This window comes from Rissa tridactyla, chromosome 1 (assembly GCF_028500815.1).
Source record: "Rissa tridactyla isolate bRisTri1 chromosome 1, bRisTri1.patW.cur.20221130, whole genome shotgun sequence".
In the NCBI taxonomy this organism is placed as follows: Eukaryota; Metazoa; Chordata; class Aves; order Charadriiformes; family Laridae; genus Rissa; species Rissa tridactyla.
Window position 1 is genome coordinate 167,776,838 of NC_071466.1, and position 24,307 is coordinate 167,801,144.

General features: G+C 39.6%; 2 protein-coding genes and 1 non-coding gene across 9 annotated transcripts; 1 reads left to right on the forward strand and 2 right to left on the reverse strand.

The window, feature by feature from the left end:
• Positions 1–16: 16 nt before the first annotated feature.
• IKBIP (IKBKB interacting protein) lies at positions 17–9,384 on the forward strand. Of its 6 annotated transcripts, none has more exons than XM_054188805.1 (5): positions 35–196; positions 1,834–2,058; positions 3,710–3,827; positions 4,769–5,440; positions 8,333–9,384. In XM_054188805.1, exons 2-5 carry the CDS (start codon positions 1,868–1,870, stop codon positions 9,086–9,088), a joined length of 1,737 nt encoding a protein of 578 aa, XP_054044780.1. In that variant the 5' UTR covers positions 35–196; positions 1,834–1,867; the 3' UTR covers positions 9,089–9,384. The 6 variants fall into 6 exon arrangements, with proteins under 6 accessions (XP_054044785.1, XP_054044780.1, XP_054044786.1 ...); XM_054188806.1 differs by lacking the exon at positions 35–196 and adding an exon at positions 229–339; XM_054188809.1 differs by lacking the exon at positions 35–196 and adding an exon at positions 353–464.
• Positions 9,385–15,279: 5,895 nt separating this feature from the next.
• Positions 15,280–24,217, reverse strand: SLC25A3 (solute carrier family 25 member 3). 2 transcript variants are annotated; one of them, XM_054188814.1, is made up of 8 exons: positions 24,063–24,217; positions 23,750–23,903; positions 20,418–20,539; positions 17,609–17,788; positions 17,315–17,496; positions 16,423–16,595; positions 15,742–15,852; positions 15,280–15,631 (listed from the first exon to the last, which is right to left on the reverse strand). In XM_054188814.1, the coding sequence occupies exons 2-8, from the start codon at positions 23,895–23,897 to the stop codon at positions 15,471–15,473; spliced, it is 1,077 nt and encodes a 358-aa protein (XP_054044789.1). In that variant the 5' UTR covers positions 23,898–23,903; positions 24,063–24,217; the 3' UTR covers positions 15,280–15,470. The 2 variants fall into 2 exon arrangements, with proteins under 2 accessions (XP_054044789.1, XP_054044787.1); XM_054188812.1 differs by lacking the exon at positions 20,418–20,539 and adding an exon at positions 20,705–20,826.
• Positions 16,892–17,131, reverse strand: LOC128904692 (small nucleolar RNA SNORA53). The gene has a single exon (XR_008464608.1). It is a non-coding gene; the product is annotated as a small nucleolar RNA SNORA53 (small nucleolar RNA).
• Positions 24,218–24,307: the final 90 nt, after the last annotated feature.

A 24,307-nucleotide genomic window follows, 5' to 3' on the forward strand; every position in this document is an offset into this window, starting at 1 on the left:
CCGCTGCCGTCCCTGCCGGCCTCCGGCAGCCCGGCCCCCGCCGAACAAAGCCCGGCGCTCCCGCGCCGGCGCGAAGGCTCGGCCGCCTTGGCGGAGCGGCGGCAGCACTAGCGCCTGACGTGGCGCGGCAGAGGCTGAGGGAAAGGCGGCTAACGGCTGCAGCGGGCGCGGCGCCAGGCGGTGGCCCCGGCCAGAGGTGGGGCCCCAGGACGTGTCAGCGTGGCAACGGCCCTCCCCGCCTTCCCGATAAGGGTGCCCCGGCGGAGGAGCGCGGCAGCGGCCGGAGGGGGTACCGGCCTGCCGAGGGAGGAAGGGAGGGAGCGGGCAAAGCGGCCCGAAGTACTGGGGGGAGTCGGTGGCGCCGCGGGCGGTCGCTGGAGCGGCAGGGCCGCGGGAGGCCGGCGGGGCTGGGTGGCGTCCCGCAGGCCCGCTCCTGGGCTGGGGGAGTTTCCTGCGGGCGGAGGGTGTGTGGAAGCGCCCTGGAGGGGAGGGGGCGGCCTGTCACTTTCGGTGCCCCGGGCCGAGCGCAGGCAGGGCTGGGGCAGGGGAAAAAGCGGCGCAAGGAAGGGGCTGGGGAGCTTGAGACGGTCTCTGTGGGGAGCTGCGGGTCGTTCCTCTGCCCTGCCCGGCGCTCTGAAGTTATCTTTGTTAAAGCCGAGTTGTTGGTCCTGTATTAAACTGTTTCCCTAACTACCGTTCAGATATCTCTTATTTTTTTTAAATTATTTTAACTTCATAATACGTGCTCTCAATCATAAAGGTGTTTAAAAGTTACAAAGTATCATTGTTCCTATTTTTTTGGGAGAGCAAGAGATGGTTTTTTCCTACATGCTTCAAACTCCGAGCACACTTCCTAGAACTGTGATTCACAAACAGCTCTAAGCTTTCATACCGTGCCTTTTACATGTGTATGAGACTATGTAACTGTCTGTAATACTTAAATATTTATATTTTGACATGTGACTAAGCAATCCTGCAAAATTATCCAGAAGGAAGCACAGCATTTTTGTCTCAAATTATGCTAAACTGAATCCACCAAGGATCTAATCTATTTTGAGCAGCATGGTGGAACATTTTAGCCTTGAAAATTCCACTCTGTACTTCCACTTGGTTAGAATATGAGTTTTTGTATTCTTTGAAACGAGATTCATATTGCCTGAATTTATTTGGATCTTAATTTCAACAAAGTGGAAGGTATAGCTTTTCTTTTATCTAGATGCATTATTTCATTAATCTTCTGTATTTTTCTATTAATGGCTTTCTATCAGCTGATGTCTGTGGTTTTACAGATGGCATGAAATCATTACAACAGAACTATTTCTAAAGTAAAGCTTGATTTGCAATACCATTTTTAAAAATGAGAAAATTAATTTTCCCCTTTAATGTGGAGTAGGTAATTTATTTTTTTAAAAAAAATCTACAAGTAAAACAGGATAGTGAAATCCTGATGAAATTGTGACAGTAATCAACTATATAAATATCATGCTTTCACTAGTGATTGAAAATATATCTTCAAAATTGCTTATTGTACAACAGATGAAATATTTCTGGAAAGGTGAAATTAGCTAATGTTTGAAAACTCAGTTCAGTTTGAAGGAAAAAAATCAAAGCAGTGGTCTATGGTATGGAAAACAAAAATGTTCACAAAGCCTTATGAAAGTATTATGACACTTTACAAAAGTTCACATAACTAGCAAACACAGTCAGCACTGAAGGAAACGTTTTGGGGGCTGTACTTGTGTAACTAAAGGGCAAAAGTTTGTATTTGGGGGTGCTTAGAAGTAACTAGTCCATTCTGTTTTGTTTTGTCTTTTTGGTTGTTTTTTTTCCTAGGTCTCTCTTTGCTTCTGCTTTTTAAAAACACAGAATGTCTGAAGTTAAGCAGAGGAAAAAAGATACTTCATCCAAGACCAGCGAGGGTTCACGAAAGGTTAAGAAGCACAGTAACTGTGGGAAGCTGGCAAGTCCCAGGACCAGCAATAATCGGAGTTCCTTTTGGATGGACTCACGAACAACCTTAAGCATATCTTCCCTTGCTGTTTGCCTGGTGCTGACCTGGTAGGTAACCCTCTGCAGTGTATTTAAATATTTTCTTTTGCATTCTATACAGTATCCAGTCACAGAATATGTGATTAGTTGCATTTGAATATAGTGTTTGGGTTAAATGCCTGTAGAAATTTGTTAAAGCTGGAAGGATCAAGAATACAATAGCAATATTCACAAGTGTGGAAACATTGGTATAGAGTGAGGGATTATAGAAGCTCGGTCTGTTGTATCATGTTGAAAGTTTAAAAGGTGTCTTGCTCATGAATTGTAAATACCTGCTTTGGAGACTACATGTGACTGTGAAGGGCAACTTAATCTGACAATAAGTACAACAAGGCTCATTTGGCAAGTAATAAATAATTCAACAGTAGAAGTGCAGTAGCGTTTTCTGTAAATAATTTGCTTAGCAGTGTGGTAAAATGTTTATCAGGTGGAGTCTTCAAGTAAAAGGCAAATATATTTGTAAAAGATGTTTTAGAATGTCTTAGCATGTTAGCAGCATCAATACCTTAGTTCCATCAGCAACTGAGCTTCTGGCAGAAATTATATGATGAAATTCTCGGAACTCTAGTGCAAGAAATCAGTCCAGATTATTGCACTCTAGACATCAGTCTGAAAATTGAGGTAAACTTTGCTCTTAACATCCCTCAGATCTCATTATCTTAATCCTTGAGAAACAGAATGACAATAGTAGAGTAAAATTTTTTGATGCTTCTGCTTACTGTTTTATCTATTTATGTCTGTTTGCATGTATCTGTCTATAGCTAGCATTTTAGCTTTTATTGCCTAACTTTATCTGTAGAGACTGTCGTAGATCTTTTGAAACTTCTAATCGCTATTCAATATACTAATAAGTATCAGTTTATGAAGGCACAAGTATTTTAAATTAACTCTATTGTTCTAGTTAAATTGTTCTTACCACTGAGAGGACCCCTGCATAGTCTACAATAAACCTTGTTTTGGGATTAATAAACATCCAGCAAAATTCAGGGCTGTCTCATTTTCTTTTTAACTGTATAAAGTGCTTACAGTTCAGAAAGCTCCCAAATTCACAGTAGATGAATCTCGTATGTATATCAAGTACAGGATTGAGATCTCTACTGTCTGTTCAAAGCTAACATCATCTTAACAGTAGCTATACAAGCTTTGCCACAATGCATCGTGTGTTCTTGGATGGTTACAATTAAACAACATTAGATTTATTTCTAAATCCAAAGGCTTCTATGCATGATTTTGTGATGCTTTGCAAGGAAATACAAATTATTTTTTTGTGTTTTTTTTTTTTCCCCACCAGTTAAATAATACTTGATCAATAAAATATATTGTGAGGCAATGCATTACAAGCGTGTAATGGCCTCCCTATGTCAGCAGTCTTATTGGACATTTTTCCTGTTTGGATGGCATACAACGTAAAAACAAAGCATATCTATGGATGCTTCCTTATTTTTCTACCTCTATTGAAAGATAACTCCAGTATGAAGCGAGATCAACTTCATGAAATCCTTTTTTTTTTTTTTTTTTTTTTTTCTCTCATGTATTGATCTAGCAAGTTCTGTGAACACAAATTCCGACAGTTACAGATTGCAGTGAATCAGGTCCAGGAACACTTAATTTATGCTAATTATGTAGTTATGTTTACTATTTATTTATTTGCAATTTGCAGGTTCTTATTTCAGCAGTCAAATAAATTTGCTAATATGGAAGAGAAGTACAGTTCCTTACAGCAAGAGGCTGAAAAATTCCTGGATATGGAAAATAAAGTTAACTTAATTTCTGAAAAGGTAATCATTAACATCTTAATTGGATAAACTCTGATGAACATTTGACATTGTTTAACTTTGTTGTCATTTAGTTAAATTTAACTCAGTGTTTTAAAATAAATGTTCATAATGTGTTCTACTTGCCTGTGAATAGGCCTTTGGAGAATATTTCATGTGACGTAATGTGTCAATCCATACCATTGTTCAAGTGTGTGAATATAGTGGTTGTATCTCAGTATTAGTTTTTAGACACTAAACTATTTTTAAAAACTTACATGTATGCGCATTCTTTATTCTATCAGTAGTGCTCTCTGTATAATTCTAATATACATTGATTTGAAGAAAATTTACAGGCATTTTAATGTAGTAGACCTGTTGTAATAATATGAAAGACATAATTAAGTGATAGTAATATTTTTTCATTGCTATTTTATTTTCTTATCTATGCATGATATTTTCAAGTAGAAAACTTGGGCTGACTGCTGAATTATCCTCTATATCTTACAGATAACGATGGGAGTTCAGCATGGCTTATGCTAGTGCTGTTGTTTTAGCACTGATCTCATAATGATGTCATTTATACATGATGTAATTTGGATATTTATATACTACACTCCAGATTGCAAAATGTTGCATGGGATTTAGGTAGTGTGATATATTTTACCAGGAAAAAAAAAAAACCAAAACCACCACTGTGGAAAATAAGGGATTGACAACAAAGAAAATGGCATGTAGTCTATAGAAATTCAACAACAAACATACCCATTTCTGTGACTTTTTCTTTCATACTAGGTTAATCAACAATATTTATAAGATGAAATATGAAAACAAATTATATAGGAGCTTTGTAACAAGTAAAGTGGCTCGTAAGGGACTTTTTCTCTGTTTAATAAAGGCAAGTGGTTTTCTAGTCTTATTTTTGTTAAGTAGACATTGGACGTTGTTTTGTGTTATAAATGCAGCTTGAGTCTTCTGAAAGCATCCTACAAGAAGCTGCCTCGTCTGTCTCTGGGATGACTGAGTTTGAGCAGGAAATATCTTCTCTTCATAACACCATAAATGATATTCAGAACAATGAACAGACTCTCTCTCTAAAGGTGCACAGCATTAATGAGAAGTTCCAAAATGTTACAAATTCCTGGAGAAGAAGCTTGGATGAAATGAACACAAACACTAGTAGTTTAAAATCTGAAGTGAAGTTTATACATACAGAAGTTACTTCCCAAATTAATGAAGTTGACCAAAGAATTAAATCCCTTTCAGAAAGAGTGAGAGATTTGGAAGACAGTACAGCCAGAAATATTAAAACACTAAAAAGGCAAGAAGATGATGAATTCTCTAGAATTGAACAAAAGCTGGACTTACATGCAAAGGCAGTTGAAAAACTAGAAGAAGAAAAGAATGTTCTGGTAGCCAAGGACACAGACCTGAATCAGAAACTTGTGAACTATGAACCTAAGATCGAGGAGTGCAAGACTCATTTGCCAACAATTGAAAATGCTATTCACTCTATTCTTAGATTAGCAAGTGAATTGCTAAGTGTGGAGAAAAAGATAGGGGACTTGACAACACAGCTACATACTGTGGAAAATGATATGTTGAAAACTGTCTCTGATACAACGGCGATGCAAAAGGTTCTTGAAAGCATACACTACAATGACAGCATGTTGAAAGTGCAAAATAAAATAACGGTTTTAGAAGAAGTAGTGCGTGACATAAAAGTATCTTCAGAAGCAAAAGAAATAACTTTACAAAGTTGTAACTTAGAAAATGACCAGAATGGGGATAAGTGAATTTGGACTTAGGGTTTTCATTGATGACAGAGCACTTTATTTTAAGTAATGTAACGCCAACATACGTTAAGGGTAGCTGAAATATTGTCATAATTTAACTAGGCATTGGACTAGACTGAAAGAGGATAGAGAGCAAGAAATACTGTGTTGCAGGAGGCAAGGAGTATTTTCTTAAATAAATTAAGGATTATTTTCAGCTTATTTATTAAAAGATCATTTTTATTAAAATGGAATTTGAAGCAAAGTATTTAGATTTAAGGAAAAAAAAGTCAAAACCGGAGCTGTCGGATTAAAATTTATATTTAGTTCTCACTACTTTGTTTTTTTATATTTTTACTTTTTGTATTATATTCCATGGACTTGTAATGCTTCTTATCTCTAGGCAGATATACATGTACCTTGCTTTTAATGTATTATATACCATAATGATGTTGTGCTCACGGTACAGAGTTCTCAATGTCAGAGTTGTTACTGGGATCTACATATTTTATTACATGCCGGAAAGCACTAAGTACATTTTTTAACAGCTGAAGCTTAGATACAACAGCATTACAGAAAGCATCAGTAAAGTAGCCCTTACTGAGAACCTCGTCTGGTACCAGTGTTCATAAGCAGGGGCTTACATAGCAGCTGGTGTTATCTTTTATTTCTTAGACCTCACACAAATAGCCTTCTTCGACCTCATTTCCAAATTTTTCAGACTTCCTAAAATGACTGGCACAGCTTTGTTCTGCCATTGAAGTCTTTGGACTACATATAGACTGAAATTCTTATGAACGGATATTCCTGTTATGTTCTTCTTCCATCATTTAATTTGCAAGTTTGGTGTGATCAGTCACTATCAGTTTGGGGTTGTGGGGTTTTTTTGTGGTTTTGTTTGTTTTGGTGCTGTTAGAAACAAGTTTTAACCTTTTCTTCTGTAGACTGTTCTCTGTTAGACATTACATGACGTGTCTGGTATTGCTTTGCATTCCAAAGGGAAAAATACTTAAGAGTGTTACTGACACTGTTTCCCAAAGTTTGGTGAACCAAGAGCTTCAACAGCAATTAATGAAAGACATGGAGTTATGTACTTAAGGGCAGGGAATATCTAACATAGATCTGCTTACACCAGATATAGCACTACCTCATAGGCCTGATGGCTGTTCATTGAAATTTGGATCTCAGGACCACCATAAATTTGTGTCTACAGACTTATCCAGTTCCTGATTTCTGAACTCAGGAAAGGAGATTGCTTAGTAAACAGCGTGAACCCGTAATATTTATGACTTACTCAGGCTTAAGTTAAATTATTCTGGGTTTGTACACTCTTTTATCTAGAACTCTACTGAAATCTTCAGTAAATGGTTAATGCTGCCTATTCAAGAAACTATTAAACCAGCATTTTTTAATGTTATGAAGTCTTATCAGTTTCATATAGATTTGTATCTGTTTACAGTCATATTCAATAAAAATATGTTGTAGTGGATTGCCCTGTCCTGCTGCATTATCTAATTCAAAATAAATTGGTCTTCCAGAAGAGAGTATGGAATAAATACTTTAGTGTTTAGTGGTCCATTAAGAAATACTATTCTATACGGAAACGTGTTTTAAATATTTTTTCCAAGTATGTTTGTACTTCATGTATGTTTGGGGAAGGGTGACTCCATTAGCAGTGGTATGCTCCCCAATTTAATGTCTTTCATCAACGCTAACCTTACTGAAAGCTGAAGATACATGAGATGGAACGGAAAATCCTCACTCATCCTTGAGGGCATTAACCACCACAATTCTGCACAACCTCAATTTTCATGTTTTTTTTTTAAGCTAACAGTTCTGTGCTAATGAGGAATGACCAACACTATCAAAAAGTTAAAAATACTTGTTTCTTTGGTGATGTTTTTACTAGTAGTGTCAAGAAAAGAATTAGTAACTTGAAACTAATTGTAACCTCTTGGAATGTGTTTGCCTGTTCGGTGTTTTTTTTCCTTTCCAAGTTCTACACTGACTTATTGGGGATTGAACAGGATAGTATCACTTAGATATCCTCCTTTCTTCCTCTCAAATTTGAAAACCAAGAACCAATCACTAAAAAAAAAAACCCAAACAAAAAAAGTGAACTAACAAATTCAGCCAAAAATCTAACAGCGGCATGAGTGTTCCCTCATTAATGTAGCTTTGACGGAGCCAGGCTGTTCAAGTACTGTTTTTCTGTGACGTATTTTGGTGGCTATTCAAACAAAAGGGAACCATGCCTAATTCCTTTGGCTTTTTCTTCTGTGAATGTCACATTCAAAATACATATCACGGTTACCAAAATAAAGCCACATCAGTTAATTACGGTCTGTGATTTTTGGATAACAGAATTTTAAAGTAGGCATCTTTCTAAAATGTTTCTGAATACCTTTCAACATGGGTCTCTCTGGGGCGCGCAGGCTATAGGCTTAATACAAAACGTTCCATAAATAAGAAGAAAATTACATTTGATGACTTGCGTTTTCAGAGGTCATGCTGGAAAGTCATATAGTACCGTCCTGTAATTTTTGTAATAATTGGAAAAAGTAGTAACATTTGAATTTGTTATATATTCTGAAAGGGAAAAAAAATGAAATTTTTGCTTGTGTTGCAACAGAAGTTTATTTCCTCAATTTCAATATCAGAACATGAAGATTTTTCATTAGAGTATAGCTTTAAAATTGATGCGAGTTGTTCAGCTAGAAATCTTGTCAAATATTTTTGTTTGTATCCCTCTAGTGTGAAAAGACTTGGAACTTGATGGAACAGGTGGAAGACCTTCAAATAATTCCTCACGTTCAACATCTGCAGGAAGATATTTATACAATGAAAGCAAGGTCTAGCAGCATAATTAAAAAACAAGAAGAACTGCGGAAGAATTTAACAGCTCTTTTTCATGCAGTTTCAAGTGTTGAAGAGAATGCAGCTTCTGTAGCAAAAAACACAACTTTGACGATTGTGACAGTAAAAACTGACATAAGGCGCATTTCAGGCCTAGTCTCAGATATGACTGCACTGACAGATTCTTTGCAAACACTAGAAGACAGAGTAGAAAAAGGTGAAAAGAAGACAGTAAAAAATATAGGTGACCTGCTTACCAGTAGCATCGACCGAAGTACAAACCTACAAACCTTGGCATCCAGTAACGCAAGAAAAATTGAGCAAATTAGGACAGCGTTATCTGAGTTAAGGAGTGATTTTAACAAGCATTCCGATAGACTTTTGAATCTCGAAGGTGACAGAGCAAAAGTTCTGAAGACGGTTACATTTGCAAATGATTTAAAGCCCAAGATGTACAAACTTAAAAAGGATTCTGCCATTTTCGAGCCATTAATAAGTGACCTAACGCTGAGAATAGGAAGATTAGTGGAGGATGTATTACGGCGGGAGAAGGAAATTGCTTTACTGAATGAGAAATTGGCCAATCTAACAAGAGTTCAAACTGAGAGCAAAGATACGAAGGATGAAATAACCAAGATTTCCGACATGAACTGATCACTGTGAAAAGTCACTGCCTAAAGAACAGTAGTGTTTGAGGAGCGTTAACTCCACCATGTGTAGTACTGAGGAGAAAGAAAGTATTTAAAGGCTTCATTTAGAAGCACATGAAACTTGAGATTTGTGCTCTGCCTTTGAAAAGCACAGAAAAAAGTCATTGATTTCAAGGGACAAGCTATAACATGAGCAAAAAACATGTCTCTGTGTATGTGGGCTTTTTTTCTAAAGGACAACAGATGCTATATTTAATAAATTGTTTGTTTTGTACAATAAAAGAGTGTTAAAGCATAAAATGTTGTTCTTACCTTTAGATTTTGCTTTCATGAAGAAAGTAGGGCCCAAGACAGACAGATCTTCAGCTTTCCTTTCCTGCTCCAAAGGAAGGAGTAAAATTGTAGTTTCCAGATAGTTAAACAAGGGTTAATCAAGCTGCAGTAGCAATTTAATATTGTCTCAATGTATTAACTCTGTGATTCTTTTAAACTATAGCACGCCCTTTTTTTTCCTTTTTGTAAACAATTGGTATTTCCAGAGGTAAACGCAGTGAAGCAAGCAATGCTCAGAAATACTGCTGATGCCTTGCAAAAAGATTTTCTGTGAGGCTTTATAGTTGTGATCACATCACTGCAGCGCTGCGCGGTCTTCAAAACACTGAACTCTGAACAGAAACGCAACACACTGAACTCCCCTCTATGGGGACAAAGCCTTGAAAGACCTACTAACCCTGCTGATGGCTTTCTCCCAGCGGCACGGTATCTGTCCAGGAATCCTAACAGCGTTATTCATTCATTGTTTCTTAGCCTGTAAAATACCATAGTGAGCAGCAGAATTAACAAAGAGGTGCATTTAGGTCCCAAAAGGTTAGAGCGATATGAGGCGCTGGCAGTATTTCTGTGGTGAAGAGCAAGAGTTTAAGAGATCGGAGACATTTGAAAATGTGGTAGGCGGTAGACTGAAGTAACAAGATAACGGGAATGGGTTTAGCAGAGCAAAGAGGGAAAAGTGCATTAAATAGGAAAAAAATTACTATAAAAACAACTAGGAGAGGTACAGCAATTAAGAAAATCGCTATAGATGAAACTGCATCAAGAAGTGTAAGCATAGAGTAAGGCCTTTATAACTTCTCAATTGTTTAGTTGGTCATACCTGAACATCTTGCAGCTACTAGACTCGATTGTACGGAAGATACAACCATTCCTCTCCCTCACTATTCTCATCCTCATTCAGCATTCCGTATCTTCTGCCCTGCCTCATGTTGCTGGTCTTCCATACCTTCCTTGCTTCATTGCCCTCAGTCAACATTAAATGCTATGTTTCCTCAAGTTTTCCTCTTTTTGGTATGGGTCCGTTCCTACCTCCAGTTTTCTTTAACCCCTTCCAGTCCACCTGAGAGACCACAAGGATAAACCTGTCAAAAGGCAAGTTTTCCTAGAAAGCATCCGCAGGTACTACGTGCCAACGAGCGTCCCTTTGCTCTTTCAGGCAATTTTCAAGCAAGCCCCTGAAAATAACCAAGTGGCACTTGAAGGAGGCAGTAAAATTAAAGAACATCCGGAACGATCAGCCATGCTAAAGCAGGGGTTGTGTATCACACCTGAAAAAATATATATGTACGCACATACACCATAAGAGCTTGGGGGTTTCATAATAAGTATCTCTCCTTTGTGTATCAAAGCCTGGATTTCACTGAATCCACCAGTCCTGGGGGGATGGAGATGTCCTGTCAAGGAGAGCACTTGGCACTAAAGATTTTTCGCCCAAATTATGCTAATAGCTAGGCTTTTCTCACGCAGACGCAGACTGCCTACAATGAATAAATCTGCCTTCCACTGTAGAAAGAAACTGAGACTTTGGATTTAAAACGAGCTACACAACCATCACAAGTCATGAAAAGATGAGTTAAGGTCATCTGAACGTATAATAAGGGCATCAGAATTTGACTAACGTGATGTTTATTTATCTCAGTAAAATCTCCATACACATTTCATTTACACAAGTGGAAAATACGCTCCAGCTGCACAGTTGATCAGAGAAGTCTTGACACAGCAGAGTTCCCTCTGGATGAAGACAGCACACTCTCACTTTGGAAGAGTGACCAGAAAATAAACCGGGATAAACTATTGATTTCACTTTCAACCCCTAAACGAATAACCTCCAGACCTCAGAACACGTCTACCAGTGAAAAGCCGAGTACACAGTCCTGTTCGTGGTCTCCAGAAGTTAAATACGCAAAAAATGTTACAGAATCATTAGTTTCACTTTATCCTTAGGCGTACACAGACCACTCCTGCTTCCTTCCCAGGAAGTGCAGGTCCAAAGCATTATGAAGCTTTCAAAACGTTGTTGCCACAAACAAGAGAGAAAAAGTTTAGAGGTAAAGTTGACTTGAAAAAAAATAATAATCTGGATCTAACATTTACACACCCGCTGTATTGTCCTCAGAATTAAGGCGAGTGATCAGTAATTCTCCCATAATCTGCACAGGTTTTACAAATCCTCAAGTGCCCTTCAAGCACACACCTCCACTGGACTAAAAAATTAAATGAAAGTTTTGGAGTTGCTTTGTAATTACAGTGGTCTAAGGACAGAGGGAAGGCTCTTTCTACAAGGGAAAAAAATGAGACAGAATAAGGTATTTTTCATAAATTCAAAGCAGATTACTAACCTCGCCTCCTTAGTTTAGTTCTGTTGGCTGTGTGGAGAGCAGCAGCTCAGGAAAACTACAACCCCTTCGTTAGCTGATTTCTGGGGACACTCAACCATACTCTCTACAATTTTATTTAGTGATTGAGAGATTCGGGCAATAATGAAAATTACAACTATGCTACTTAAAACAGAGGCGCTTATGGACATGGTTTAGTGGTGGACTTGGCAGGGCTAGGTTTACAGTTGGACTCGATGACCTTGAGGGTCTTTTCCAACCTAAATGTTTCCACGAGTCTCTATCATCCCATGCAGCCCAACCTGTAGTGACACTCCGGAGATCCAGGCATAGAACTGGCAGATTATATTCTTGCCAGCAACCCACAAGTTAAAAACAAAACAAAACAAAAACAGAAGAGCAACTGCATTACGCGATCAGTGCTGAAAAATGACGCGAGCAAAGTAACCCCAACATGTTAAAATCTATTTTTACACACCGGACCATCAGCTCGGCCAAGAAGTTTCTGCTACTGACATCCTCCTCCCACATTGCTTGGAGTCATGAAAATCGTATTGTCACAAGGCCACGTAGCTATTAAGCTCAGCTATCCAAAGTACTCATATTTGCTATAAAAAAGCAAGATATTTATTGTTTTCACTGTGAACTACATCATTTCCATGTAGAAATGTAAATGAATTACAGCTATTTGTATTCTTACAGCCCATTGTAAAATGATATGCGACGAGCATTTCGGCAAGCGTCAGCACATTTGACCTGTAGTACAACCCGATACAAACAAGGGGTGTGAATGGAGTGGTTATTCCAAATTTATATAGACAGTACGCTTCAAATCAGAAAGCCGATCTCAGCTCCAGTAATAGCAAGAAAGGATGTTTTTCCCCTTCATAAAACAATATACACAAGCAGCATATACATAATCCATGTTTTACAAAGCACTTTGGGGTTTAGTGACCAGTCTGGAGCTACTCGAGTTGTACTTGGTTCAAAAGGGAGCGCTCCTTTGCCACGCAGGACCTTCCCTGCAACGAAAGCACAAACCCAACGAAAGCACAAACCCAACGAAAGCACCACTGCTCCCCTGCCCCATCTTCTCCACTTTTCCGAAAACGTACCACGCGTTATGCTAGAACGCAGTTATCAGTGGCAAAGCTGACCTTTTAAATGCATTGTAATACTACAGTTTTCCCACAGAAGCTTCTTTGAAACATCAGTAGGTGACCCTTGAAGCAATTAGCATTTTACATATGTTAAACCCCTTCACCTCAAGCGTCTGAACAAGCCTATGGCTGAATGACAACAGAGCCAGCAGCTGCAAGGCAACTCGGAGAGATTGGGATTTCCACTGAAACTCAACACCAAAGCAGCACCGAGTGTATTTTCCCTTTCTCCGTTACAGATGAAAAGGGGAACAGCCAGCAGCCCCGTGTAGTCTTATCTCAGATTTACCTTGATAAACTTATCTGAGCATCTTTAAAAAAGATATAATTTCAGGTCTACCCTTGATCAATAAGAAAATGTATTTAAGATGCTCTTATTACTGCACATATTTAAAACAAATGCACAAAGTGACCCCATTGCAAAGATAAAATGCGTGGTTTTGCTCTGCACATAGAATGACAAGTCTTGAGAAATTTGGCTTTATCATCGGATTACTTGACAATCGGACTATCTCACTGCACGAGCCAAGTTTGTCTCACTCTTGTGCCAGCCTTAAAAGTTGACAAAAGTGCTCAGGACTAGAAGGAGCTTGAGATGTTTTCCAGCAATCAAAGAAAAGTTAAAGCATGCCTTTAAAGAAACGATACACAGTACACAAAAGTGATAGTGTTGTTTTAACAAGTTGAACCGTGTACAAAAGTTAACTTCAAAAGCTGATTTAACATCAATAGTTTTGATACAAGATCAAATCATAGTTAACTCCCTTCTCCAAGGAAGCTCTTAGGAGCATTTAATGATTCGTTAAATAATTTCAAAGCTTCCCATTCACAGTGGGACGAGATGTACATACTTATATCATTAAATATATTTAATTCAACACCAAAGTACTTGTACAAATATTTTATTGAGACTCAGGGAATTTGACTTCACTGTATAACGCAGTTGATACCAACCACTCTAGGAGCGTGTTTAGTGTCACGGTGACAGGGAAATAGAGCAGATTTAGATTTTACTCCACATTTTGAAAGGCAACCATTCAAAATAAGGCTCAGCTTGCTTGTTTAGCATAACCATCCAAAACCTTGGAAGTCAGAAGGTTTTCTCAGGGGGTGGGAAGCTCAACACTATGTAAAATGGTACCAGGAACACCAGACTCCAGTAAGATGCAGCGGTCAGTACATTTATGCCACTCCACTGGTACCTGCTTTAACTGTCCTTTTGACTCTGAGGGACGCACATAGAGGAAGGAGCAGCACAACATACGCAAATGCCAAGCTAAGCTCAATATCATCAGCTCCAGTGCTGAAAGGCAGCATATCCAAACAGCTTTGCACAAAAGACACTTAAGCTCCAGCTCTGCTAAGTGAGCAAAGTAGCACTGGATACAGTGAACCCTTTTACCCTATTAGGCATTTTCTGGACTTTTCTGAATGTGATTATCAACTGCGGGTTCTTGAACAGGCAAAACACAGAAGGCAGCATGCTCATCTTTCTGGAAAAGACTGGAAAAAACAAATTCATTGCCTTAACAAAAGATTGCCATGAATGTCTCCTCTTACATGCCTAGGAGCCTAGATTTCTTCACATCAAGTAAGGTTCAAAAAAAACTGGTATGGCTTCTTGCACTGCAGAAGTGCACAGTTCAACCAGAACTCAGCATTACAATTCAACTAATTGAGGGAAAAAAACAACCCCAAACTACAGGAGTACCAAGTGTAGGGAAAAACTGGCAAGTTTGTCAAACTACAGTAAGAGGCAAGCCATTTTTATTTTACTGTAAAGCTATAGTAAGCTTTTAGTGGTCAGATATCTTCAAGAATCTTTATTAACACCAACTTTTCTTTTGTTAAGGTAGCAGCTACTGTTTAATTCCACAGTACAACCAAAAGGACTGAGATCTTTGGTGCAGTTCAAAGCCAGAAATTAGTCAAAGCAGAAGTTAGTCAAGTAAGCATCAAGTTAGTTATGTTGGGATGACCACCCCAAAGCAGAAACGGCTCTATTAAGTGTAAGGTTCCTTTTATCTCTATGGAGAACACTGATAGTATGACCAGGACGCCCTATCAGGCTGCAGTCTCGTCTCAGCCATTCAGGAGTTCAGCTATTCTACAGTAACAGCTTATTATAGGCAAATAAAACAGTGAACTCAAAGTGCACTGAACTGCAGTTAAGTTTCTGCAGTTCTGCAAGGACAGGTTCTTGGCACTTCTCTGGAAACAATGAAAGACTATTTTTGTTACAATCGTTTTACAATTCTCTCATTCATGAAGTGTAGAATAGGTTAATTTTTTTTAAAAATTTTTTTTGGGGGGAGGAAGTATTTGAGGTATTCGCTGCTATGAAATGAAGCTTACATACGCAGTAGTAAACAGACACTAAGCACTCTGTTTCTCATTTATTTCAGGCAATGACAGCGGCAGAATTTAAACCCTCACGTGGGATGAGGGCACAGCCAATAATGACATAATATAGAGTTTGTTTTCTACATAGTCAAATATATAAAAGTTTCATGAAACTCCTCACTGGGACAGCCAGCATAGTCAGTCCATGAGCTGTCTATTCAGTTAGACCGAGCTTCTTCTTCAGAGATTCTGGCATTTCAGGTGGAGGTGGACGAGGAAGTCTGAAATAGACCTTCACAGAATCGTAGATGAACCACTGTAGTGCAGTCAGCGTACCAATCATAATGATACGAGCAAACAGACCTTTCCATACACCTGTAGAGCAAAACATAAAGCATGAGTAGAGGAAGAAGCGAGGAAAAAAAGAAATCCTCCCCATAACACCACAAACGCTTGATCCAAAATACATGAAAGTAAGGATGTACCTTTGAATCCAAGCCTCATAAGAACTTGTGAAGCAGAACTGCCCTTTTCTTTGTTCAACACAGACACCACGGAATCAGCAGGATGGGAAACAATTGCACAGAACACACCAGCTGAAAGAACAATTTGAAATTAGTTCTGTGGTGGTTTAGCTGTACCATTACTGTGCACACTAAGTACAACCAGCTGCAACCACACCTCCTAATAAAATGCTAATGAATCGCACAGTAGTTAAGTCAAGCCTCCCGGTATCCTAAAAGGAGACCAGGTACATACTCGTGACATGAATATTAGAAAACACCTCAGTTCTGCTCTTGCAGCACCTCTTCTGCTAAAACAAAACTCATTCTGAATCTCTGGATATTGAAAATCCCCCTTCCATCCAGATTTCTCTCCCCTTCCCTCAACCTTCCCCAGCCTAGCAAAGATGCAAGCGTTTTCACTTAAATCAGCTGTAGTTTCTAAACTTGGACATTAACATTGGTAACACACAGGAACAATTAAGAGTATTGTCCTATTACAGACTCAATTTTTCCGCTTACAGATTAAATACAGTTTTTTCCCCTGCACATTTTAGTTACAAGTACATTCTCACATTCTACTTATATCTATTCAATATTCTGAAAAGGCTCCTAGAGTTGTGGTAGTCCATTAATGAAGTATAGGACTTAAAGATTCCTTACCAATATAGCCTGCAACAAATGTGACCACCAGCTGTTCTCCTTTTGTACATTCACTTCGTGGCTTGGGAACGACATACTTGTAGAGAGCTTCAACAGTACGTTCAAAGCAGGCAAATTTCATCATTGTGTATGGAATCTGTCTCATCCACAAAGGAGCAACACCTTTATAGAAACTTAACCGGAGAAGAGGTATTTAAGGTACTTTTTTTTTTAACTTCAAAAAAATGAGTTAGCTTATTGTTGCTATCGGAAATACAATTTGTAAATACTGACACAGTAAGGCTTAAGTGTCTCAATACCTACAGAACAGAAATTTAAGTTTTATTAGTTCCTGAGTACTAACTTATAACAGCAACACAAATGAGAAGTTACCTGATGCCTTAACACTGCACAGCTGTTTTTGTAGTCACTTTTCAGATTACAAGGCACTGCAGTAACGCAGTACTCATACTACAAGTGCAGTAAGGCTTATGTCTGCATACCAGCCAAGTCCCGATAGCGATAAATGACTTGTATATTTACAGCCACTTCTATCAGAACAGAAAGCTAACATGCAGTTACAATACTCTTACATGCCAATGACTCAAGCATCTTTGACTGTACAACCAAAAAGTTGCTGAATATCTCTGACTGGAACTGCTAGAAACTGAAGTTATCCAGCAGAACTCAGCACAAAGATACTCACAAAGATGGATCTAAGGAGCATGTGGAACTAACAGCCAGCTCAGCACTGATTCCCTGAAGTACGTTAAGCTGTTATCTTGAAATGCAAAGATCAAAAAATATTATAAGCTAAAGGCGCAACAGTTTTAGCAAGTCTTTCATTAGGAAAAAAATACTCAATATTAAGAACCTGAATAAAAAGAAAAATTAAAGTCAAGAAGATGCTTACGCCCAGATGCCTTCTTCTCCAAACATTTTAGGTACAGCCTCCCTCAGAGTGTTAGCATATCCAGGCTGTGTCTGAATACGAACTTTAGCAGCTTCCATTGGAGCCAGAGCAATGTCAGCGAAAAACTCCGCACTGGCAGATGCAGCTAAATACAGCGAAGTACGCCACAAATATGCATTTTCCTAAAGTGAATTTAAACACACATTTTTATTAATGAATCGTGCTTTTATGATTACTCTTCATTACTAATACTATTATGTTGCAGATATATAGCTAAAACTACTTAAGGCTTACCTCTCCCAGCATGTTGCCATATAGGATTTTGAAAACTTCATAGAAACCAAATTTACAAAGCCCCTGCATGGAGTATCCAATAAAGGTGGGAGCCCATCCCTTAGCCAAGCCACGAACACCATCTTCTTTGACTGTCACTGAAAATCCATTGAAGATGCTCTTATATTTTTGTGGATCAACCTAAACAGAATAGGCAGTTAATTGCTTGATACAGCCTACTATTTGCTTTCTCACACCCCCATCCAAAACATAAAATTCTTAAATTCCTCCTACAGCTGGCTTCCTAAGGTTCCCTGGACAGACGATGTACTCAACACAAAGTTACACTAATGTAACTGTAATGCTTACTTGCTAGGCTCAAACCCTAACTTATTTTAACTGCCAGTATGCTCCTCAATGCTCAGGAGCCACAAAACTGTCTGATTTTTGCTTGACCTTTATTCTCCAAACTAACAATATGACTTTCTGTATCAAAAAGGTCTACTAAAATCACTATTCTAACACTGACAGTAGTATATTGATATAATTATGTTTAGATCAGATTCTTTATAAATTTGATAGCTTCTGTGAGCAATCTCATCCTCTCTATGTCACACCTAGGTACACTTGCCACAAACCAAGCCTGACGATTCACCTGATTCTTTATCAGAAAAGGTTATTTGTCCACTGTTAGTTTGATCCCTCCACATAGTCAGAAGATGGAACAAAGCAGATAAGCAGATCAAAGAGTACTCAAGAACTTCTACACCTGTACTTTGAATTCACAGTAAAGGCTACATATAAAATATTTTCTGCACACAAAAGATTGAGTGAGATTTCATAAGTAACTTATCAGAATTTAAAAAAGACCAATTTGAGTATTTTTTTTCATGTGAAAGGAAACCATTTAACAAATTCTTAATCAGGTCATTCTCACAAATTTTAAGTCACATTACACTGTTACTTTTCATATTTGACATCACCCAACATTTCCTCAGAGAAATACGAAGAAAGATACCAAATTATAAGTCAACCAAAGATTTCAGAAAGAGCTATGGGATCTGCAGTGACTGGTATTTTGTCTTGCAGTCTGCAACAACCTACTTCAGAACTAGTTCACCTAAACATACCAATTTTAAAAGATTCAGAATTTCAGAAAATTGGATATTTACAGGGACTGTAAAATGAGACTGTGTTCATGTCAGAACCATTCTTAATTATCATCTACATAAAAGGTGACCTCTTACAGGTTTCTTCCTGGAGAATCTAGGAAGGATTAGTAACATGCTCTGTACTGGATCTGTAAAGGGACAAATGCTGACAGGTTTTACAAGGTCACACCTGGAATCCACAGGGAACTCTGCTCTTGCACCTTCCTCTAAGTGCTGGAGAAGGAAGGGGAAGTATCACCACCCTCATCATGTAGGAAACCAAGTACTGGTAGCCCAAGCTGAACATACCTACCAAGCAGTTGAAGCCTGGGAAGTTATGAGGCCTTACTCCCAGTTCTACACGCAGCATTATATATGCAGCATTGTATGGCGCTTGTGCTTTCGGCCCATTAACCCAATTTGCAATCAGATCAAGAACTATTTGAGATGCTGCATCTTCTTTACCTATTACCAATCTCCTCCTTCCCATGAAACTTATCCTCAGGCATGAGTAGTCAAGCTACCGATCTTGGATTTTGAAGTCCATAACAAGAGAAACGTGCACTCAAAGCTGCATTTACAGAAATAAAACACAAACTCAGCTACAGCTATTCCTTAGTAGTAGAGACAGGAAATTCCTACACAGTTAGCCTCGTCTCAATGCAAGTTTTGTAGAAAGCACCACGCTGCCCTCATTCAATGCACCCGCTGTTTGTCTGATGTGTTTAAGAATTACTAGTTTGAGACCAGAATTTCAGGTGTTCTCAAGTATGCAAAAAAGCCTCTCACGTAAAGAATGCTAAATAAATGTCTTCCGTAAGAAAACAATTTTAAAGAATATCACATCCAGTACTCCTAGTGTGACTACTAGGTCTCACTAGTTAGTAATTCCCTCCTAATTTCAGAAGTTCTGTCATTACAAAATCACCACTTTTATAATCAGCATCAGCTAACTATCATCCCTAACAGGGAAGTTGTTAACTGCTTTATTTCCAGAAATTCAGAAGTGTGCTTTAATTTGCTTCATTCTTGAGGCACAGATTTGCTTGAATAAATCCATTAGCATGTTTTTATCCACGGCTGTTCACTAGGTGATTTTAATACGGAAGCTGGTATCACAAATTAAGTCCAATGTGACAAATCTCCTCTCAGTTCAATCAAGTATCACTTCAAGGAAACTAGCCAAAAGCCTTACCAATACCATATCAAGCTCTACCCACTCAATTCAAAGTGGCATCATTAGAAAGTATCCAAACCATAAGCCATGCATTGATATCCACAATGTTAATGGATCAAATTATACATGCATGTCACTCCAGGCTAAAAACCACATATCTTCAAAACACCAAAGATACTATTTCCTTCACCCAAAAGCACACGAATAGTGCTGGATAACCTACCACACAGCAAAGAGTAACATTGTGGTGGTTGCCTTTTAGCAAATATAGTCAGTTAATTGGGCCTTAAATGTAGTCAAAAACAATTAATCCAGATTATCCTAAATGCCCCCGCTTCTCTTGAAAGTGGCATTTTGTTAGTCTCATAGCAGTAGCCTTGATAAAAGTAGCCTTCGAGTTTGCTCACTTCCTGTCATCCAGAAGACTGTGTCCCTACTGTAAACTCTTAATATGCTGCCTACATAGAGAAAAAGTTTAAGAAATGTTTAAGTTAATACAAACCTGCATACGACATTTCACTAAATCCAGTGGTACAACGGCAGTGTGTGTCAGGCCACAACTTAGGACCCCACCAACGCCACAGAGAGCATAAAACTTGAGCGAGCCATATTCACAACTGTATTCTGCAGCAAAAAAATAAAGACACACCATGCTTTTACATAAACTCCATGCACTGTTGGACAATGATGTCCAGGGGATAGTTTATACCTCCAATTTATTAGTAGATTAATTATAACACATTAAACATGCTTTGTCAATGTCACCACATACCAACATGCAGAACAAACCTGTATTCTGCATTTAACCAGGTCTAGAGGAACCAGTGCTGTATGTGTTGTTCCACAGCTAATAATCCCACCAAGGCCACAAAGCATAAAGAATCTGCCTGAGCCATATGCACAGCTGTATTCTAGTTAATTGGGGAAAAAAAATTACATATACATGATCAATCATAAACGATAACAAAAATCAGAAAAGAACCAAAATTGGCTGAGTGCTACCTTCTCAACAGTATTAAACTGAAATAATCTTCCGTGGTATATTATTCAACTGTAGTGTTTTACTCAAAAATAATTCCCTTACTTTAAATTACCACCTTTTGGACTGACAAGATTTGATTCTAAGCCTTCCAAATTGAGTTTGTTCCTTTAAAAAAAAACAATGGAGGAAAGTCAAGTTTTAGCTCACAGAACATTTAAACCATAGAAATTAATCCCAGAAGCTGCTAGTAGAAATTATGATTTAAAGTTGCAATATCCAACATTCTCTTACATCCAGGAATTAAGCAAGAGTGTTTCTCTAGTATTCCAGAGACAAAGCTTCTTTGGTTAAATATTCTGTCACAGTGCAACTTCTGTGTTTAAGTAGAGACCATACAGATCTATGAAATCAGTGCTGGACTTTTCTTTATATAGATATATTTTAATGGATTTTTCAGACTCTTTATATAGATATTTTTAAAATTTCCTTTCAAATACAGAATCTCAGATTTATACAGCTTCTGTTTAATGAAGCTGCAGAATTTTATTAAATTAATCACCACATTCAATGCTCATAAACAAGGTTCATTAAAGAATCTTTCAGATCACATTTAATTAAGAGATATTTCATTTGCACTGTTACATACAGTACTGTGCATAAAACCATCCAGTCTTAAAAGTGCAAGTTATTTTCACAAATTCCAATTAAGCCTACACTTAAAGTGAGGAATCAGTTAACAGTCAGAACAATACATAACTTATGAGAATTTCTTTGAGATACTGCTCAAGACTGTAAATATGCTTGTTCGGGACTTACACGTACCTCTAAAATACCTTGGTTACACTAGCAGATCTGCAGACAGAAGTAATACTCTGTTCACAACTTGACAGAATGACTGGTTAAACAAACACAAACTAGGCTTTCTATGCAGGGGTAATGAAAGAACAGACTCTGGGTCTGTATTATGGGACAGCTCTTCCTAGCTGTATCTTTGGTCTGCAGCACAACAGCACTGCAGCAGTTACCATGCTGTCCAGATACCTGAAGTGTTTGTTCACACTTTTTCACCACAATTTCTGTTAGAAGTCATACTCATCAACTGACAGAGGCAAACATTTGTAGAAGCCACAGAAAAATAGAGTTTCCTGTATCTGCTCTATCACAATGGTATTCAGACTGACCTGTCAGCTAGGTGTTCAAAAACACTAATTAAGAAAAGCCAAGCCAGTATCAACTAGGCTTGAACTCTTTACAGGTACCTAAATTTGTAATGGTACAGCAGTATTAGGAAAAAAGCCATAGTAGATACCAGACTTCGTATTTCAAGTAGAGTCAAATTTCCTAAAAAATGTTACCTGAAAAGAGAACTGCCTAAACACTTAGTAGAGGGCAAGGAAGTTATTCTAACACACCTAAGACAGTGACTTAAGACAAACACCCTGAAGCTACTCAAATATATAGCACAAAAACATGTCTACTCTGTTAAGACAGCTACATCATAACTACTTAATTTATTTGCTTCTGATCTGACATGTTAACAAGGACAAATTCCAAGAGCTGATGATAAAACATTCTGTCTCTAAGCTGTGTTATGGCTGATGCCCTAAGCTGAACTCACAAGGTCTTGCGGTTTGTACTGACTTTGTGTGACCTTGTGTAAGCTCACGTATCTTCTGCGACGTGTTACTCTCCCAATACAAAGGCCAGAGCATAAACTGGTACATGAAATAATGAACACAGCAGAAAAGACTACAAAGACTAAGAAAGTGGTCACCTTTGACTGCATCTGCCTACAAACAGGATGAAGATCAAGCATAATGCTTTCAAGAAATAAGTGCACGTACTGAATATATTTAGCGTACCGAAAAGCTATTTAGGGCTTTAGTTAGCTAGCAACAAGATTACTACACTGAAAGCCAGAAGTACTTTCTCGACAACTTAATAAAATTCAACACCCATTTCTGTCTCTCTTTCACATATTACATGAATGTTAATGCAAGAGCACTAACATACTTCGGTAACAATAATACTTCAGAAGAGGTATCTTGCTGAATACACTTCTTTCTTCATTTTTTTATTATATAAAGGCAGAGAGATGCTTTTAAGTTACTAACAGCTTAGAAGAATTAGAATTTTAACATCTACCTCCACTGTTAGGACTATCATCAAGGTCTGACCTTTGTAAGTCACAGAAAATCTCTTACACTTAAATCTGAAATGCATCACTATATGTTAGACAGCATAGTTATCTAGTGTATGTCTCACAACTACAAAGGAGGGAAAAAAAGAGAAAAAAAAAAAAACAACCCAGAACAGCTGCAGGCACCTCTAATGTGTCCAGATATTCAGATGTCCAGCTGTGAATAAACGTGTGTGTGTGGGGGGAATACAAATAAAAGAAAAAAAGGACGGGAGATGGTCTTTCAATCCATCCAGATTCACATGCTGCTCTTCTCCAAGGAAAAAAAGAAGCAGAGGCCTGAAGCCTCAGTCCCCGAGCCTGCAGGCCCAGAAGAGCCAGAAAAAGCCCTTTTATCCACAAGGCAGGCTCCGTCGGTGATTTCTGCAATTACCCTGAGCCAGAACATTCCCGTGTCCTTTGCCGGTAACACCGGATCCTCGCTGCCACTCAGCTCCCACCGCCCCGGGAGCGGAAGCGGCTGCCAGCGCCTCCCCCGCCCGTGCCCTTCCTCGTCCTCCAAGCGGGCGCGTAGGCCCAGCGCCGCCTCCTCCCCGGCCCGGCCGAGCCCCGCCAGGCGCTAACCCTCCCTCCGCCGCCCCGAGGGGCGCAGGCCCGCGGTAGGACGGAGACGGCCGCCCGCAGGCCTCGCCTCCGCCGCGACCCCTCTCACCTTCAGCGGCGGATGCGGCCGCCAAGCTCCGCCGCGTGGTGGGCGCCTCCGCTGGCCCCGCGCGCTTCCTCGCCCCGTCCTGCACCAGCTGGAAGTGCGGCGCGTAGAAGGGGTTGAGCCGGGCGAGCGGCGCGATGGACGAGAACATGGCGACCTGAGGCGGGCGAGAAGAGCAGAGCGGGGTGGGATGAGGGAATCCCGCCGCGGAGCCGGGCCGGGCCGAACCGCCCTGCACCCGCCAAGGCGGTCAGTCGCCCCCGGGGCGAGAAGCGGGGCCCCACCGGGCGTCCTCCGCCGCGCCGCCCCGACTCACCTCCTAAGATGGCGGCAGCGCGCGAACCCGCTGCTCGGGCGGCGGCTGGGCGCAGAGGCTGACCGCGCGCCCGGCGCCGTCACTTTGTCCTTCGCCGACGCACGGGGCGGGGCCGCAGCCCAAGAAGCCGCCGGGCGATTGGCGGAGGCGCTCGGCGAACCGGCACTTGCCGCGCACGCGCAACCGAGGCCTACGCCCTTGGCCGGGGGAGGCAGCCGTCACAGCCCGTCTCCGGAGCCGGGGAG